This window comes from Scyliorhinus canicula, chromosome 10 (assembly GCF_902713615.1).
Source record: "Scyliorhinus canicula chromosome 10, sScyCan1.1, whole genome shotgun sequence".
NCBI classification, from domain to species: domain Eukaryota; kingdom Metazoa; phylum Chordata; class Chondrichthyes; order Carcharhiniformes; family Scyliorhinidae; genus Scyliorhinus; species Scyliorhinus canicula.
This window is the reverse complement of record NC_052155.1, coordinates 22,486,384-22,506,634: the sequence shown is the minus strand read 5'-3', so window position 1 is coordinate 22,506,634 and position 20,251 is coordinate 22,486,384. Positions and strand designations below refer to the sequence as shown.

The window sequence follows — 20,251 nt, the reverse complement described above, 5'->3', positions numbered from 1 at the left end:
CACAAATTCTCACTCTTAGTACTTTCATCTCCACTCCCCAATTGAATCAATTTACTGCCATTTATCCTTCCTAGCTGAGAATTGTTCCTGATTGACCTTAATAGCCTTTAAAGATTTCTTTCAACTATACTATGTTGGCCATTCTGAAATGTAATTTTTTTTTAAAGCTGTGCTCCTGTAGTGGATACAGAGCGCTCAGGATCCGTTGGCTGATCTCTTCCACTCTGTTACAAAAGAGTAAGTGGATGAGGGAAACAAAGTGCTTGTAAATTATTTCAAGTTTCAGATGGATTTTGGTGGCATGTTGTAATTAATACTGATAAAAATGTATGCCAGCAATGGAAAGCTGCAGTGGGGGAAGAATGCGATAGGAAAAATCTTTCTGGAGCAGAGTGGATCGTAACTAGTGATGTTCTACAAAGATGTAGTTTGGAATTTGGGGAAGAGTACGAAAGAGATAAATAAAAGTTCTAGTACCCAAAAAAATGAACAATTAAATATGTTGGCGCATTCAAAGAATTCTGCAAAGAGTAAACAAACGCACATGTGTCTGTGTTTTTAAAAACATTTTTTCTATTTATTGATGGGATGTGGGTGGGCTGGCTAAGCAGCATATATTATCCATCCCTAATTCCCCTATTTATTGATGGGATGTGGGTGGGCTGGCTAAGCAGCATATATTATCCATCCCTAATTCCCCTATTCATTGATGGGATGTGGGTGGGCTGGCTAAGCAGCATATATTATCCATCTCTAATTCCCCTATTTATTGATGGGATGTGGGTGGGCTGGCTAAGCAGCATATATTATCCATCCCTAATTCCCCTATTTATTGATGGGATGTGGGTGGGCTGGCTAAGCAGCATATATTATCCATCCCTAATTCCCCTATTTATTGATGGGATGTGGGTGGGCTGGCTAAGCAGCATATATTATCCATCCCTAATTCCCCTATTCATTGATGGGATGTGGGTGGGCTGGCTAAGCAGCATATATTATCCATCCCTAATTCCCCTATTTATTGATGGGACGTGGGTGGGCTGGCTAAGCAGCATATATTATCCATCCCTAATTCCCCTATTTATTGATGGGATGTGGGTGGGCTGGCTAAGCAGCATATATTATCCATCCCTAATTCCCCTATTTATTGATGGGATGTGGGTGGGCTGGCTAAGCAGCATATATTATCCATCCCTAATTCCCCTATTTATTGATGGGATGTGGGTGGGCTGGCTAAGCAGCATATATTATCCATCCCTAATTCCCCTTGAGTAGTGAGCTCGCTTCTTTAATCACAGCAGTCTGTGTAGTGTAGGTAGGCAGCATTATTAGGGAGGGAGTTCCAGGAATTGACCCAGCGATAGTGAAGTGTGACAATAGATTTCCAAGTCGGGGTGGTATGTGACTTAAGAGGGGAACTTCCAGGTGGTGATGTTGCCATGCAACTCCTGCCCTTGTCCTTCATATTGTAGAGGCCGTGGGTTTAGAAAGTGCTGTAAAAGAGCCTTGATGATTTGCTGCAGTGCATCTTGTAGAATGGTACACACTGCTACCACTATGTGTCAGTGGTAGAGCAAGTGAATGTTGAAGGTGGTGGATGGGGTGCTAATCAAGCGAGCTGCTTTGACCTGGATGGTGTCGAGTGTGTTGGAGCTACACTCAGCCAGGCAAGTGGGAAGTATTCCATCACACTCCTGACTTGTGCCTTGTCGATGGTATTTACGTGGAACGAATGTACTTGTCGCTTATCACACCAGGCCTGAATAATATCCAGGCCTTCCTGCATATGGACACAGGCTGCTTCAGTGTCTGTTGATACATGAATTGTACTAATGAACATTGTGCAATCATCCACAAACATCCTCACTTCTGACCTTATGATGGAGGGAGGTCATTGATAAATCAGTTGAAGATGGTTGGACCTAGGACACTGCCCTGAGGAACTCTCTTGCAGTGATGTCCCATAACTGAGATGATTGCCCACTAGCAACCACAACCATATTATTTTTGTGCTAGATATGACTCCAACCAGTAATGGGTTTTCCCCCTGATTCCCATTGACTCCAGTTTAGCAAGGCTCCTTGATGCCACACTCGGTCAAATGCTGCATCGATTAAGGAGCAGGAAAAGAGACTGGGAGGGCTTCCGCTGAAGATGGTCGAGAAGAGCTTCCGGTACCTAGGGATACAGGTGGCTCGAAAGTGGGATGCCCTCCTCAAGCTTAAGCTATCTCGGCTGGTAGAGCAGATGGAGGGGGACTTCAAAAGGTGGGACTTGCTCCCGCCATCTTTAGCGGGGAGGGTGTAGACCGTTAAGATGACGGTTCTCCCCAGATTCCTGTTCGTCTTCCAGTGCCTTCCCATCTTCATCCCCAAGTCCTTCTTTAAGCGGGTGAACAAGATCATCTCAGGATTCGTATGGGCAAACAAGACCCCACGAGTAAAGAGACTGTATCTAGAGCGCAGTTGGGAAGTGGGTGGGGTGGCGCTGCCGAACTTTTGCAGCTACTATTGGGCGGCTAACATAGCCATGATTAGGAAATGGGTATTGGGGGAGGGATCAATGTGGGAGCGGTTAGAGGTGGCCTCATGCAAAGGTACCAGCCTAGGGGCACTTGTAACAGCACCTCTGCCGTTCTCGCCGGCGCGCTACTCCTCCAGTCTGGTGGTGGTGGCGGCATTAAAGATCTGGGGTCAGTGGAGAAGGCACAGGGGGGTGGAGGGAGCCTCAGTCTGGACCCCGATACGCAGCAATCACAGATTTGTCCTGGACAAGATAGACGGAGGGTTTCAAAGCTGGCATAGGACAGGCATTAAAAGGATGGGGGTACCTGTTCAGAGACAGGGGGCAAGATTCTCCGCAAATGCGGAGAGTCATAAAGGCTGCCGTGAAACTGGCCGTGTTTCACGGCAGCCTTCACGCCCGTTCCCGGGACCCGATTCTCTCTTCCCCCCCCCCCCCAAATCGGGGCTAGGAGCGGGACCCCGGGAATCACGGCGTCGCGGCCTTAACGACCGCCAAGATGACGCGCGGCTGGCTCCAACCCGCGCATGCACGGGTGACATCATCACGCCATTGACGGAACCCGCGCATGCGCGGTTCCGCATTTCTCCACCGCCGCCCGACAGGATGTGGCGGCTTGATCTTGTCGGGCGGCGGAGGGGAAATAGTGCGTCACTTTTGGACGCAGGCCCGACGATCGGTGGGCACCGATCGCGGGCCTGTCCCCTCCCGAGCACAACGGTGGTGCTCCCGCCCCAAACGGGCATCCAGCGCCCGTTTTTACGACGGCAGCAAGCAGGTGTGTTTGCTGCCGTGAAAAAACGGGCGTAAAGGCCCGGCCGCTCGGCTTTGCGGCGATTCATGACGTGGATCGGGCGAGGGGGGGGGAGAATAGCGGGAGGGCGCAAAAAATGTCGGGAGGCCCTCCCGCTATTCTCCCAACCGGCGTGGGCAGCGGAGAATCGCGCCCAGGGACCTTTCCCAGCCTGAAAGTGCTGGAGGAGAAATTCAGTTTACCCTCTGGAAATGCTTTCAGATACCTTCAGGTACGCGCCTTACTGAAAAAACAGGTGGTGTAATTTCCGCTGCTACCCCCACGCAGGATACAGGATAGGGTGGTCTCCGGCACTTGGGTAGGGGAGGGGAAGGTGTCGTGCATCTACCAGGAACTTCAGGATGCGGAACTGTTATTTATTTATTTATTTATTATTTTATCAATTTAGAGTACCCAATTCATTTTTTCCAATTAAGGGGCAATTTTGCGTGGCCAATCCACCTAGCCTGCACATCTTTGGTTTGTGAGGGCGAAACCCACGCAAACACGGGGAGAATGTGCAAACTCCACACGGACAGTGACGCAGAGCCGGGATCGAACCTGGGACCTCGGCGCCGTGAGGCCACAGGGCTAACCCACTGAGCCACCGTGCTGCCCCCCAGTGCAGGAACTTAAGGGTAAATGAGAGAAGGAGCTAGGCGGGGAGCTAGATGTGGGCCTGTGGGCGGATGCCCTAAACAGGGTCAATTACTCCTCATCATGTGCCAGGCTTAGCTTAATCCAGTTTAAGGTGGTCCACTGGGCACACATGACGGCAATCAGGATGAGCAAGCTCTTTGGAGTCGAGGTGTGCGGGAAGCCCTGCAGACCATGTCCATATGTTCTGGGCATGCCCGGCTCTTAAGGGATTCTGGCAGGGTTTTGCGAAGGCAGTGTCCAAGATCTTAGACACGCAGGTGGTGCCGAGTCCAGAGATAGCGATCTTTGGTGTGTCGGACGATCCGGGAGTTCAGGAAGCGAAAGAGGCTGACGTATTGGCCTTTGCCTGCCTGGTGGCCTGGAGACGGATCCTTTTAATGTGGAGGGACCCAAAGCCCCCGAGTGTGGAGACTTGGGTTAGTGACATGGCTGGGTTTCTCAGTCTCGAGGAAATAAAGTTTGCCTTGAGAGGGTTCATGGCGGGGTTTTCTCGGAGGTGGCAGCCGTTCCACGACTTTCTAGGAGAGCAGTAATGTTCAGCAGCAGCATTGGGGTGGGGGGGGGACTCTTTGTGGGCAGTTTTCCATTTTGCCAGGTCGATCCCAGTGTTACAGCTGTACTGGAACAACTTGGTCAAGGGCGCAGATAATTCTGGAGCACAAACCTTCAGTATTATCGTTGGAAAATTGTCAGGGCTCATAGCCTTTGCGGTATACAGTGTCTTCAGCAGTTTTTTAAGAGCAGTACGGTAATACAGTGTGTAGCACTGTTGCTTCACAGCTCCAGGGTCCCAGGTTCGATTCCTAGCTTGTGTCACTGTCTGTGCGGAGTCTATATGTCCTCCCCCTGTCTGCTTGGGTTTCCTCCCACAAGTCACGAAAAACGTGCTATTTGGGCATTCTGAATTATCCCTCTGTGTACCTGAACTGGTGCCGGAATGCGGCGACTAGGGGCTTTTCACAAAAACTTCATTGCAGTGTTAATTTAAGCCTACTTGTGACAATAAAGATTATTATTATTTTTGATATCACGTGGAGCGATGGAATTGGCTGAAGACTAGCACCTGTGATGCTGGGGACCTCGGTGGGGGGGGGGGGGGGGGGGGAGGCTATTCAACAGTTCTGGCTGAAGATAGCTGCAAATGCTTCAACCTTGTCTTTTGCACTGATGTGCTGGGCTCCTCCATCATTAACGATACTGATGTTTATGGAGCTGTCCCCTGCCATTGTAATGGCTTACTGGAACAATTAATAGTAAATGAATACGCAATAGAGGGATAACCCATTGTGCCTGAAAGCTGAATATGCCTGTCACTGCAATGAGGCAAATCAGTTCTTTGTCTCCTCATTCTTCATATAATCCTGATTTGACAGGTGACTTAGTGGTAATGCCACTGGGCTAGTCTCCCACAGGCTATTGCGTTGGGGACATTGGTTCAAAGCCCATCCTGGCAGATGGTGGAATTTAAATTCAATTAATAAAATCTGAATTTGAAAAATAGTCTCAATAATGGTGACCATGAAAAGCATACAAAAACTCATCTGGTTCACTAATGTCCTTCAGGGAAGGAAATCTGCTGTTACCCGATCTGGCCTACATGTGACTCCAGATCCCTAGTAATGTGGTTGACTCTTAACTTCCCTTTGAAATGGTCTCACAAACTACTCATTTCAAGGGCTGTTAAAGATGAGCAACAAATGTTGGACATGTCAGTGACACCCACATCCTACGAAAGAAAAAAAAGTCTTATTTCTTTCTTTAGCTCATTTTGAGAAAATGTGACGTGATACCTTTCCCAGTTTCCAGGTTCAGCTAATACTGCTATGCAACTGACCAATTGGAGCTTTATAAGTAACATGGAGATGTGTTCCAGTTTTCCTTCCACTGTCGCTCTATTTCTGATTATGTCACCATTGAACATAGTTAAGATTGGAGATGCAGATCTGCTTCCACCACTCTGACTCAGAGTGTTAGCACAGCTTAATCAACACCATCAATCATAAATGCTTATGCAAAGTAAACTTTCCATTGGAGAACTATACTGTCCACTGAGCTTTCACTGTTAGGTTCAGATTCTTTTCTATGCGGTTTTCCATTCATTTACGTGCTAATGATTTTGAAAAGCAAATACAGCAAAATATTTATGTTTTGGAAATATGAGTCCAGAGGGTAAGTGGAGGAGGTGAAGAATGAGGATATATAGACACTTGGTACAATGGGCAGGATTCTCATTTTGGGAGACTATGTTCTTCTGCCGGAGCTTAATTGCACCTGCTTTGCGCTCATGCTGGGAGCACAAATCAAGAAGGGATTCACAATCCTCCCTGCAAATTTTTGCATGGCGAGGATTGCAAGGAATTCCCAGGGTCTCTTTACTTACGGAGTCTCTGGGGGATCTCTTTATTTAAGCGGGCTCTGGGGTCTCTATTTACTGAGTCTCTGGGTGGGTCGCCTTAGGTGGTCTGTGGGCCATCTCTTTAATTTGGGGGGGGTCTGGTGGGGTGGGAAGGACATATCTATCATTTGGAGTTGGACTTTTATCCATTGGACTTTTGGGGCAACTCCCTTAAAGAGTTACTCCCTTGGCCCACCTCGAGGTCCACCACGGCAAATACACGCTTGTCATAACCAGCACCAATTCATGGCCACATGATTCCTGGTTCACAGGACCTGAGAATCATACGGTCACAGAGAATATGGTGCTCGGCCAGTTAAAAGGATGAAAATGGGCCTTAATGATGCATTTGCATCCTCCCGCTGGCACAGGGTGCGAACCTCGGTACTGACACCATCGGGGGGCAGGAGCATCGGAAACATTCTCTTTGGAGTCTCCACCACATTGTGAACTCCGCTACTAGCGGCACGAGGCAGAGAATCCAGCCCAGTGTGTTTTAAGGATAAGGTAGTTGAAGGTGATTAGCTCTACCCCACCTCGACCCCTTTGTTTTTATTCCATTTCATTTTAACTGTCTTTTATCTTTTGTTGTTTCTGGCCTATCTTTATATATATTTCCCCCCCCTATCTTACCCCCCATTTCCTTACCTTTTCTCCCCTTTGCTTCCCCTTTTCCCCTCCGTTGTTTTCTCATTTTACCTCTCTCTCACCCATGTCTCCCCTCCCCCCCACATCTACATCTGTCACAGCTTACCCTCTGATTTTAGTTTCTCTGCCATTTGGTCTTTCACACTTTTCATTTTCTCTGGGGACTGCCATTAGCTCTCTCTTCCCTTGATTTCTGTGGCTATGACTCATCGTTCATTCCCTCACCCTACAGTATAAATATCTCCCACTTCCTATGTCATTTAGCTTTGACAAAGAGTCATCTGGACTCAAAACATTAGCTCTTTTCTCTCCTGCGGCTAAACCTGCTGAGAATTTCCAGCATTTTCTCTTTTGGTTTCAGATTCCAGCATCCACAGTAATTTGCTTTTATTAAGATAAGGAGGAATTTATTCACCCAATGAGTATTATATTTTTAGAATCCTCCTACCCAGGGGATGTGGAAGCTCAATGAATATATTCAAGACAAAAATCGATACAATTCAAGCTATTAAATACATCAAAGTGTATGGGGGATAGTGCGGGAAAATGGCATTGCGGTAGAAGATCAGCCATGATCGAATAGTATGGTTGAGAAGAGCTGAATGGGCCTACTGCTCCTATTTCCAATATTCCTATGTTAATTGAATAGACTAAATGATGCCTTTTAATTGCCCCTTGCAATTAATATTTTCTGATTAATGTATTACAGACATGTCTTCTTATGAGACAGCAGCACGAAGCTGCAGCAATGAATGCAGTGCAAAGATTAGAGTGGCAGCTGAAACTACAAGAACTTGATCCTTCTTCACACAAATCGTTGAGCATCTTTGAGATTCCCGAGTTTTACATCCCTCTTGTTGATGTCAATGATGACTTTGACTTGACACCAATATGATTGTGCATGTGTTTTGGAGGTTTTAAGCAAGTGGATAAAATGACCTGGTTACAGTCACTGCTGAAAGATACAGGACAGTTACAGACAGGCTTGCATATTTGGCTCCAGAGCACTTTGAAGATAAGTGAAGAACTGAGAATATGGGTGCTTGTGGCAACGAAGGTGCAGTACCATTCTTGCATAATGATGTGAGATTCAGCACTAACGCACTGTGACTTCCCATCGCTGTTTACCAGAAACCACTACTACATTTCTGTAGTATACATAGCTGATATATAGGTATCATTCACTCTTAATATCTGCCTATACTTTAAAGTTTACAAGATGGGGGCATTTGCTGCATATGCTACGTTATGTTCATACCAGCAGCGCTGGCAGCTGCACGGTGATAGGGGCATAGACCAGTGATACTCTATCCCCAAGAAGGAATTCATGGTACAGTAGAACCTCACATTAGCACTCATGGGTAGAGTGCTGCCTCATTTATAACATCACACAATTGCTCAAAACTACCATAAACTTTTCATCTTGAAATATACAGATCTGTTTTTGGATAACATTCTAACAAAGAACTCAAATTTGTCTATCTAATTTCAAAGAAAATACCATACTTTACTGTATCTTTCTCTCAATTTAAAACAAAAACTACTGCATTAAGAGGCACTTGCTGGTTTGGTAAATGTTTCAGAAATTAATGGTATTTAAATACATTCTCTGTTTACATGCTTGCACTTTGTTAAAATTATTCACCTTATTGTTTTGAGCACTTCAAACTATTTTCATCACCTTACTTTAAAAAAAAAAACACTTTTTCCATGTCTCTTACCTTGGGGGCTATCCAAGTGTTTGTCTTTGTGGGCATGTGGGCTCGTGAAGGAGACTTTGGTGGGGAAGCTCGAAAGAAGTTTGGATTCATGTTCCAATTATTTTCCTCTGATATCAAGGTATTGATGGTAACAGGTAAGTGTTAGAATGTAAAAAAGGAGTCATCTGCCATTGTTGACAACAATCCCTTCTAAACCTCCAGGCTTTCAAACTTCAGCCAGTACAAACCACCAAAAAACATATAAATGGGACTAAAGTTGCTGGGGTGCAGGAGTCACATGTAGACTGAGGACTACAGGTTGGATGCACCTTTCTTGAGCAAGCTGCTCTGCTGTAGATGTTCATTATTTGCTCAGATGGATGCAGAGCTTTGACTTTAAAATAAAACATTCTCCCAGCGCTATTCACTATCCTGTTCTGCTGCTGCCACTTTGTTCACTATCATTTTATAAAAACATGATCCCAAACAACTAAAGGTTAGAGCACATGTCTGTTAAATGCAAGGCAGTAGTTCAAGTTTTGATCTTGACTCTGGCTTCTGGTTGCAGGTGGTTAGAGAAGCTATTTGAGTTGACCATTCTCATTTGGGTCATCTTGAGAAGACTGGGAAAAGCTGAGCTGAGCCAAAGTGTTGAGCTTGCCATACTGCTCAAGCCATCCTCACTCTGGGTTCACGAAGGTGTGGCCTTGATCTCTTGTCAGCCATATTATTCTCGCCAAAGAGAATGAAGTGGTTACAAAAGAGAAGACTGGGATTCTTTAAAGCTGCCTTTTGTTTAACACTGAAGGAGAACCACCAGTTCCCAATGCTTAGGCCTTGTGCAGCCAATGCCAGCACCAAAGTAATTTACTGCATTTGATAAGGCTGGCCACTGGGAAGACCCCGGTACTAAAAGCGTTCGCCATCATTGGCCTTAATTAATCCTATATGCTTGCTTTGATGTTGCCACCCGTTGTACACGATCTACATGTGAGGAGTCAGTGGCATGGCCAGCACCCTAAAGCAATATAGAAGCAGTTTAGTAGACATGCTGATATTGTTCCTCACTGTAACCTATTTTCCTGGCTCCCAAGTAGTACATTATAGCTGGGCCCTGTTATATCTCCCAATAAGCAATTGTACCCTCAGAAAATACACCATGGGGCTTTAATTGCTTTACTGCCATGAAGAGGCAAGCACTATACTCTGAAAAAGACTTAGTTGAATTTTAGAAAGGATAGACAAATTAGTAACAAAAGAATAGTCCCACCTTGTTCATTTCACAGTTATCTGTTCTGATCGTCAATGTTGTACAGATTGTCTTGTTTGTTTTTGGGGCAGGGGAAATTCTGCACAGATGTATTATTTTGTCTTTTTTTAAAAATAAGTTATTTTTTACATATCATTGCGCAGATGTAAATAACATTGTATTTAACAATATTGTTTAAAGTATGTATAAAGAAAATTATATAGTTATTTTGATTGTATAGCTCATTAATTGTCTAATGTTTCAATGGACCAAAGTTGCAATTGATAGTTGGTTTTATATTGATTGTAGTGTGCTGTGGTTTGACCTTGTTTGTTAGGCATGTGTTTGGGTTTGCTTTTTTACATTGCCGCAACTGTTTGAGATTACACTTATGATGCAATGCATGCATTACCAGGTTATCTTCAATGTCCTGTTCTTCTCCTCCCCTCTTTCCCCACACCCTGAAGAAAAATCTGCAGCAGAACCTATTTTTTCAGCACAAATGCTTTTTGAATTATAGTTCTAAAAGTGTAAATTGTTTATTTTAATATTTACCTGTTGATTAATATGTAAATACATGTAAATATATTGTTAAATAAATTTTAATGGTCATGTTAATTAAATGGAGTTGTCTCTGGTTGTGCAAGTGAAATGGGGATTGTTTCATTGTCTGCTTTTGAACTTGAGATAACCAATTCCTATTTGCTTTAGTCAGAAGAACACCTTTTAACTGCAGTTAAATTTTGGGAGCCAGCACCCATGATAGAATAATCGCACAGACGCTTCATTGGTCAAAAGTGTTTTCTTGCATTAGACTTTGTTCTGTAAATCATAAATCTCTCTATCTAATAAATATAAAGGTTTTTCATGGAAATTGTGAAATGGTAACAGGCTACTCAACATAACCGCTCCATGGTGGTGTTTATCTTCCACTAGCAGCAGCCCTAATCCCAGGTGCCTGTTCTATTTTCATTTCTCTTTAACTACCTTTTTAGCCACTTAACCATCTTCTAGTTTCCATTTAAGAACTGGGTGTATCCAGCATTTTCTGTTTCTATTTCAGGATATCCGGAGTCTCTTAATTGGCATCTATAGAAATTTATTTTAAACGGGGATGGAGTTGGGCCATACCTGCCTGATCTTGTTGAATGGCGGAAGAGGTTTGAGACGCTAAATGGCATACCCTGTTCTGAACAGAAGTCTCTTAATTAAGCTCCATATAAAATCATTGTTTAACAGTAATTTTGTTAAAGGAACAGACTCTTGCCATTTAGTGTAAGAATGACATTTTAGCTCTGCAACTGACATAGACATTCATTTCCAAGAATGTAATATTACTCGTAAAGCTGCTACAGTGTCCCAAATGACCATAGGCTGCTTTCCCCTTTGAGAGCTGACTGCTGGTGATTTAACCTGAGGATCACCACCCCTCAAGTGACTGGCAAGGTTGAGAAAGTCGACCTTCAAGAATAACCTCAGCTGATACAGGAATTGAACCCACGATGTTGGTGTCGCTCCATATCACAAACCAGCCACCGAACCAAATGAGCTAAACCACCCCTGCTCTTCCCCGCCCCCCACCCTGCCCTATTCCTGAAAGGATTCACACCTAGAATTTAATTTTTTTTAAATTTAGAGTACCCAATTCATTTTTTCCAATTTAGGGTCAATTTAGCGTGGCCAATCCACCTACCCTGCATATCTTTGGGTTGTGGGGGCAAAACCCATGCAAGCACGGGGAGAATGTGCAAACTCTACACGGACAGTGACCCAGAGCCGGGATCGAACCTGGGACCTCGGTGTCGTGAAGCAGCAATGCTAACCACTGCGCCACCGTGCTGCCCATCACACCTAGAATGGAAAGGTGATGTGTTGTAGCTGTTTGATGTGGGAGCTGGCTGATCCCATTGTGAACGGCAGTGACCACATCTGCAGCAAGTGTTGGTTGCTGGAAGAACTCCGGATCAGAATTGATGATCTGGAGTCTGAGCTTCAAACTCTGCGGCACATCCGGGAGGGGGGAGAGTTACCTGGCCGTTTTGCTTCAGGAGGCAGTCACACCCGGTAGATTAAGTAATTCAAATTCAGTAAGTGTTCAAGAAAAACAGGGTGTGATTGTAAGTGAGGCACGTAGGGGGATTCGGAGTGCAGGAGCCTCAGCCCTTGACCTTATCCAACAGGTATGAGATTCTTGCTCCCTGAACGGATGAGGAAAAGGGCTGTGGACAGGATGAGCCAGCTGACCATGGTGCAAAAGGCCATTCAAGAGGGGGAGCAAAATGACAAGTAGTTACAGGGGATTCTATAATTAGAGGGACAGATAGTATCCTTTGCAAGCCGGATAGGGAGTCCCGCATGGTGTGTTGCCTGCCCGGTGCCAGGGTGCGGGACATCTCCGACTGGCTTGAAAGGATACTGGAGGGGGAGGATCCAGTTGTTGTGGTCCACGTTGGGACTAACAACATAGGCAAGGCTAGGGTGGAGGACCTGTTTGGGGATTATCAAGCACTAGGAAGGAAATTGAAGAACGGGTCCTCGAGGGTCATAATCTCCGGATTACTGCCCGAGCCACGTGCTAATTGGCATAGGGATAAGAAAGTTAGGGAAGTAAACACGTGGCTAAGGGATTGGTGTGGGAAAGAGGGATTCCATTTCATGGGGCATTGGCACCAGTTTTGGAACCGGGGGGATCTGTACCGTTGGGACGGTCTCCACCTGAACCGATCTGGAACCAGTGTTCTTGCGAAAAGGATAAATAGGGTGGTCAGTAGGACTTTAAACTTCTGAGTCGGGGGGAAGGGAAAGCGACAGGGAGTAGGGAGTTAAATGGAAGGATAAGCAGCAGGTTAGCACGTGTGCAGGTGGGTTTAAGTTCAAGGCAGACTAGGAATGAAGCAAAAAGGAAGGATAACTTAAGACATCTCATGATGTCCAATTTCTCTAATAATGATAAGAAAGTCAGCATTAAGGCACTTTACCTGAATGCTCAAAGCATTCGTAACAAAGTTGATGAATTAACGGCACAAATCATCGCGACAGAATATGACTTGATAGCCATTACGGAGACATGGTTGCAGAATGGTCACGACTGGGAGTTAAATATCCAGGGGTACCAGACGTTTTGGAGGGATAGACAGGTATGTAAGGGAGGTGGAGTAGCACTAATAATCAAGGACGACATCAGGGTGGCATTGAGGGATGATATAGGTTCTATGGAGAATGAGGTTGAATCCATTTGGATAGAAATTAGAAATTCTAAGAAGAAAAAGACACTGATAGGCATAGTCTATAGGCCACCAAATAATAGCATCATACTGGGACGGGCAGTAAATGAAGAGATAACTAATGCCTGTGAAAAGGGTACAGCAGTTATGGGAGATTTTAATCTGCATATAGATTGGTCAAATCAGCTCGGTCAGGGTAGCCTTGAAGAGGAGTTCGTTGAATGTATCTGGGATAGTTTTCTGGAACAATATGTAATGGACCGACGAGAGAGCAAGCTATTCTAGATCTGGTCCTGTGTAATGAGGCAGGAATAATTAATTACCTCGTCGTTAGGGATCCTCTTTGGAGGAGTGATCACAGCATGGTTGAATTTAGTATACAGATGGAGAGTGTGATGATAGAATACAATACCAGGGTCCTATGCTTGAACAAAGGGGACTGCGATAGAACGAGGAAGGACCTCGCTAAAGTAGACTGGAAACAAATATTTTATGGTAGGACAGTTGAGGAGCAGTGGAGTACTTTCAAAGAAATCTTTCATAGTGCTCAACAAAAGTATATTCCAGTGAGAAGGAAGAATTGTAAGAAAAGAGGTAATCTACCATGGGTGTCTAAGGAGATACATGAGGCTGTCAAATTGAAAGAGAAGGCTTACAAAGTGGCCAAGATCAGCAGGAAACTAGAAGATTGGGAAAACTTTAAAGGTCAGCAGAAAGCCACAAAAAGAGCCATAAAGAAAAGTAAGATAGAACACAAAAAAAAACTGGCACAGAATATAAGGACAGATGGCAAAATTTTTATAATTATATAAAACTAAAAAGAGTGGCTAAAGTAAACATTGGTCCGTTAGAGGATGAGAGTGGTCATTTAGTTATGGGATATGATGACATGGCGGAGGCATTGAACAAATATTTTGTATCGGTCTTCACAGTGGAGGACACTAATAACATGCCAGCAATTGACCGAGAGAAGAAGGTAGGTGAGGACCTGGAAACCATTACTATCATGAAAGAGCAAGTGTTGGGCAAGCTAATGGAGCTCAGGATAGATAAGTCTCCTGACCCTGATAGAATGCATCCCAGGGTACTGAAAGAGATGGCTGGAGTAATAGCAGATGCACTGGCGGTAATTTTCCAAAATTCGCTGAACACTGGGGCAGTCCCAGAGGATTGGAAAACAGCAAATGTGACACCACTGTTTAAAAAGGGAAGTAGACAAAAGATGGGGAATTATAGACTGGTTAGCTTAACCTCTGTCGTGGGGAAGATGCTTGAGTCTATTATCAAGAAAGAGCTAGGAGGGCACCTCGATAGAAATTGTCCCATTGAACGGACGCAGCATGGATTCATGAAGGGCAGGTCATGCTTGACGAATCTCTTGGAATTCTATGAAGACATTTCGAGCAAGGTAGACAAAGGGGGCCCAGTGGATGTGGTGTACCTAGATTTCCAAAAGGCCTTTGACAAGGTGCCGCACAAGAGGCTGCTGCATAAGATAAGGATGCATGGTGTTAAGGGTAGAGTACTAGCATGGTTAGAGGATTGGTTGTCTAACAGGAAACAAAGAGTGGGAATAAATGAGTGCTATTCTGGCTGGCAATCAGTGACGAGTGGTGTGCCTCAGGGATCGGTGTTGGAACCACAATTATTTACAATTTATATAGACGATTTGGAATTGGGAACTACGTGTAAGGTATCCAAGTTTGCAGATGTCACAAAGGTGTGTGGCAGAGCAAAGTGGCCTGAGGACTGTAAAACTTTACAGAGGAACATTGACACATTGAGTGAGTGGGCAAAGGTCTGGCAGATGGAGTATAATGTCAATAAGTGTGAAGTCGTGCATTTTGGTAGGAGTAACAATAGAACGGATCATTGAATTGGATTGGATTTGTTTATTGTCACGTGTACCGAGGTACAGTGAAAAGTATTTTTCTGCAAGCAGCTCAACAGATCATTCAGTACATGGGAAGAAAAGGGAATTGAACAGAATTCAAGAAAATACACGAGAATACATAATAGGGCAACACAAGATATACAATGTAACTACATAAGCATTGGCATCGGATGAAGCAGACAGGGTGTAGTGTTAATAGGACAGTCCATAAAAGGGTCATTTAGGAGTCTGGTGACAGTGGGGAAGAAGCTGTTTTTGAGTCTGTTCGTCCGTGTTCTCAGACTTCTGAATCTCCTGCCCGATGGAAGAAGTTGGAAAAGTGAGTAAGCCGGGTGGGAGGGATCCTTGATTATGCTGCCTGCTTTCCCCCGGCAGCGGGAGGTGTAGATGGAATCAATGGATGGGAGGCAGGTTCGTGTGATGGACTGGGCGGTATTCACGACTCTCTGAAGTTCCTTGCGGTCCTGGGCCGAGCAGTTGCCATACCAGGCTGTGATGCAGCCCGAGAGGATGCTTTCTATAGTGCATCTGTAAAAGTTGGTAAGGGTTAATGTGGACATGCCGAATTTCCTTAGTTTCCTGAGGAAGTATAGGCGCTGTTGTGCTTTCTTGGTGATAGCGTCGACATGAGTGGACCAGGATAGATTTTTGGTGATGTGCACCCCTAGGAATTTGAAACTTGGAAAAAAGGAATTTGGATCATTACTTAAATGGTAAAAAGCTGCAGCATGCTGCCATGCAGAGGGACCTGGGTGTACTTGTGCATGAGTCACAGAAGGTTGGTCTGCAGGTGCAACAAGTAATTAGGAAGGCAAATGGAATTTTGTCCTTCGTTGCGAAGGGGATTGAGTTTAAAAGTAGAGAGGTAACGTTGCAGTTGTACAAGGTGCTGGTGAGGCCACACCTGGAGTACTGTGTGCAGTTTTGGTCTCCACACTTGAGAAAGGATGTGCTAGCACTAGAGGGGGTGCAGAGAAGGTTCACTAGGCTGATTCCGGAGTTGAGGGGGTTATCTTATGAGGAGAGGCTGAGTAGATTGGGATTATATTCACTGAAATTCAGAAGGTTGAGGGGGGATCTAATAGAAACATATACAATTTTGAAGGGAATGGATAAGATACAAGTAGAAAGGATGTTTCCACTGGTAGGTGAAAGTAGGACAAGAGGGCATAGCCTCAAGATTAGGGGGAGCAGATTTAGGACTGAATCAAGGAGGAACTTCTTCACTCAGAGGGTGGTTAAAGTATGGAATTCCTACCGAAAGGAGTAGTAGACGCTACTTCATTGAACATATTTAAAGATAGGGTAGATTTTTTTTGAAAAATAAAGGAATTACAGGATATGGCAAGAATGCGGGTAAGTGGTTCTGAGACCACGAAAAGATCAGCCATGATCTTATAGAATGGCGGAGCAGGCTCGAAGGGCCGGACGGTCTACTTCTGCTGCTTGTTCTTATGTTCTTAAGAGTAACATGCTATACAAAGGATCTTTGATATGGGTCTGTGATTCTATTAAAAAGTTTATTGTAAGCACTATCACAGAAGATTCACACATGTATTGTGTCTAAAATCTCAGACATTTCAGCCAGTTTATTATTCAAACATTTTACCCCTTATTTGCGATATGGACAAAGGACAAAACAGATTCACAATTTTATTCACATTTTTCTCACTCTCTCAATATATGACTCAGAGCTGAGCTCTACGTATTACCCGCACTTCATGAAGGAGGTTGGCCAGGCAATGATCACTCAATGTGGATATCTTCTCTGGGCTTCAAAACACAGGGTCCCTTCTTGCAATGGTTGTGCCTGCGGTCACCCAGGTTATTGCTGAAGATCTGTTCGAATATTCCTTCTTTAATGCCGGTCTACTAGCCCTGTGTCATAGGCATACTCCCTGCACCTGGCTTGAGTTCTGTAGTCCCATCCAGACTTAAACTTGTTAATGGGAATAAACAGGATACTCGTGTTCAGCCAGAGTGATTCAATCAAGATCCATTGCCCTCTGAAACACTCTTGTCTGACCAGCTATTAGCTCCATATGGAGTCTGATGGCCTCTTGTTTGTCTTGCTACAAAGTTGATCGCCTGTGTCTGGAAGTTCGTTACAGTCATAGTATGGTCTTGCTTTTTGGGTAAACGTGGATGAGTAATCACACAGCCCATATAGCAATAATGCGTTTATGTGTTGACTTAAGTGCAGATGACCAGTATCAGTTAAACCAGGGCCTTGTGGTAGTTTCTGTTCCTGGCCTATGTGTCTTGGCGTGTTTCCAGTACCACACGTGCAAACAGACTTGTGAAAGCTGGAGGGAAAAATAACTCCAATTGAATTAAGGATGGTTACAAAAGGACCCCAGAGAATCCAGTGAAATGCAGGTTTAAATTAGATTGTTTTTTAATAAAACTTTGAATTGGTTCCATTTTAGCCTGCAAAGTTATTTACATTTAATTCTTAAAAACACCAAATGACACGTATCATAATGATGGAGTCTTTTAAGTATGACAGAGCAAAGGCCTTCCCCATGACATTGAGTGTGATGCCACTGTATGTCGTTGCAGTATCCTCTATCATTGTGTCTATAAAGTGTGATGGTTTTTGCATTTCATATCTTCTGTGAAATGGACCTACTTCTCTACCTGAATAAGTCAACACATAATCAGTGCACCCATTTGTGTATGACAAGCTCCAGGGGTTGCTTAACAGTTCCAGTTCCAAGTTCGATTCCCGGCTTGGGTCACTGTCTGTGCGGAGTCTGCACGTCCTCCCCGTGCCTGTGTGAGTTTCCTCCAGGTGTTCCGGTTTCCTCCCACAGTCCAAAGATGTGCAGGTTAGGTAGATTGGCCACGCTAAATTGCCCTTGGTGTCCAAAATGGTTAGGTGGGGTTATGGAGATAGGGTGGAGGTGTGGGCTTGGGTAGGGTGCTCTTCCATGGGCTGGTGCAGACTCAATGGGCCGAATGACCTCCTGCACTGTAAGTTCTATGATACTATGAACAAAACACAAAAATGAACATTATCTCTTGACACAACAAACTCCAACGGCCAAGCTACTCTTCAGACACGTGCTTTCCCGAGGAATCTAAATGTGCCTTTTTTCACCCCTATTGCATAAGAAATAAAACCCCACCACCTGGAAGTTCCCCTGCAAATCACTCACCACCCTGACTTGGAAATATATTCCCATTCCTTCACTGTTGTTGGGACAAAATCCTGGAAGTCCCTCCCTAACAGCACAGTGGGTGTACCTACACCTCCAGGACTGCAGCGGTTCAAGAAGGCAACTCACCACCACCTTCTGAAGGGCAACAAGGAATGGGCAATAAATGCTGGCCTAACCAGCCACGCCCACATCCTGGAAATGAATTTTTTTTAAAGCATTTGGCCCCTAAGCCTGCTCTGCCATTAAATAAGATCATGGCTGATTTGATTGTGGCTTGACTTCCACTTTCCTGTCATAGCCCTTGACTCTCTGTCAGCGGACCAAAGGATCCCACCGACGGAGAATTCCACTGCATAACTTTTACTATTTTTATATAGAACGTGGAGGAATAGAACAACAGGATGGCTAATTAGTTTGAACAAAATCATTAAACATGAAAATTGGATTATTATATGACATCTTTACTCCTCTTTCCCCCTACCCCCCTTTCCTTAACGAATGCACACAGATTTTAAAATGAACATTAATTACAATGTATATCTTAAGATACAACGGTCCCCATTACGCAAAGTCCCTCTAAATTGGCTATGGTCAAATACACACAGTCCGCTCTGAACTCAATTTAGTTTCTGTGGGTTTCTCCTCAGAATCTTCCCAGTTAATCGTCACGTGAGAGTTTCCAAACACCACTCCCATAAAAACGGGCTAAAAAAATCTTCTTTCGCAATGCTTTACATTAGTGGTGTGCATTACATAGAACAGTACAGCACAGTCCAGGCCCTTCAGCCCACAATGTTGTGCCGACCATTTCTCCTAATCTAAGATCAACCTAACCTACACCCTTTCAATTTACTGCTGTCCATGTGCCTGTCCAAGAGTCCCTTAAATATCCCTAATGACTCTGACTCCACCACCTCTGCTGGCAGTGTGTTCCACACACCCACCACTCTCTGTGTAAAGAACCTACCTCTGACATCTCCCCTATACCTTCCTCCAATCACTTTAAAATTATGTCCCCTCGTGACAGCCATTTCCATCCTGGGGAAAAGTCTCTGGCTATCCGCTCTATCCATGCCTCTCATCACCTTGTACACCTCTATCTTCTCTTTAAACATCCAATTTCGGGGCACCCTTCATTAGTAAATTCCCATGAATCTCCTTTCCCAGTTGTGCTGATGTAACATTCTGATGTGGTCCTTTTGTTATTACACCCAAATAGGATACTTCTGTTGGGCTTGACCCAAAGTGTCCCGTCCTCACATTCCCCTGCATCCGGGGGTTTATACCACAAGCTGCTGGGCTGTGGAGAGTCTTTGGTGTTTTGCGCTCGGAGTTCGGTAAATCCAGCGATTATCCATGTGAAGAATATGTGTCCTGGATTCATCCTACGGTGTGTCTGTTCTTGGGTTAATATCTGTGTGTATTAGTCTTTCTCTCTTAGTTCCAATTACCCTTTATGATTGTCGCCATGTGTGACTTCCCCATTTTGTTTAAAAATAAAATGTTGAGAGGTACTAATCCAAGTGCCGCAATGCAATTGTTCAAGTGTCTCACAGCTTGTGTGGTCGATGCTAGGAGTGGGCGGATGCTTTCTTCAACCAGTGTCCATCTTTACTAACAACCATGGGAGGTGGAGGCTTTGCTTAACCAGCCAAATTTTAGGGCGACCAGTTTCATAAAGTTTCATCCCAGGGGCTCAGAGGTAGCAGCAGTGATCAACAACCATTGTGTTTTTAAGTGTAAATAGCACTTGGAAGCGACCCGAAGGGTTCTAAAGAAAAGTGAAAGAAGTAAGGGTTTAGACTGTGGAGCGGAAGAAAGATTCAAGATCTGCCCAAATCAGTGTAGCGTGTAGTAAACCATTCCAGGGAGCGTGAAGGGAAGATGAGGTGCGTGTGGGCCGCTGGAGGTTAATGCCGTTACTCCACTACCCGAGCTTGATTGACCGGATAATTCTGGGACCCTCAGGTAGGGCAGGGATCAGTGCCGTTACTCCCTACC

At 44.7% G+C, this 20,251-nt stretch overlaps 1 protein-coding gene across 8 annotated transcripts in view; it reads left to right on the top strand.

The window, feature by feature from the left end:
* The window catches only part of ankrd12 (ankyrin repeat domain 12), a 253,951-nt gene extending 243,360 nt beyond the window's left edge, over positions 1 to 10,591 (top strand). For all 8 annotated transcript variants that reach the window (XM_038808701.1, XM_038808699.1, XM_038808694.1 and 5 more), the window contains one exon: positions 7,729 to 10,591. In XM_038808701.1, the coding sequence (XP_038664629.1) occupies positions 7,729 to 7,914 (186 nt within the window). In that variant the 3' untranslated portion in view covers positions 7,915 to 10,591. The remainder of the gene's footprint in view (positions 1 to 7,728) is intronic.
* The last annotated feature ends 9,660 nt before the right edge of the window (positions 10,592 to 20,251 follow it).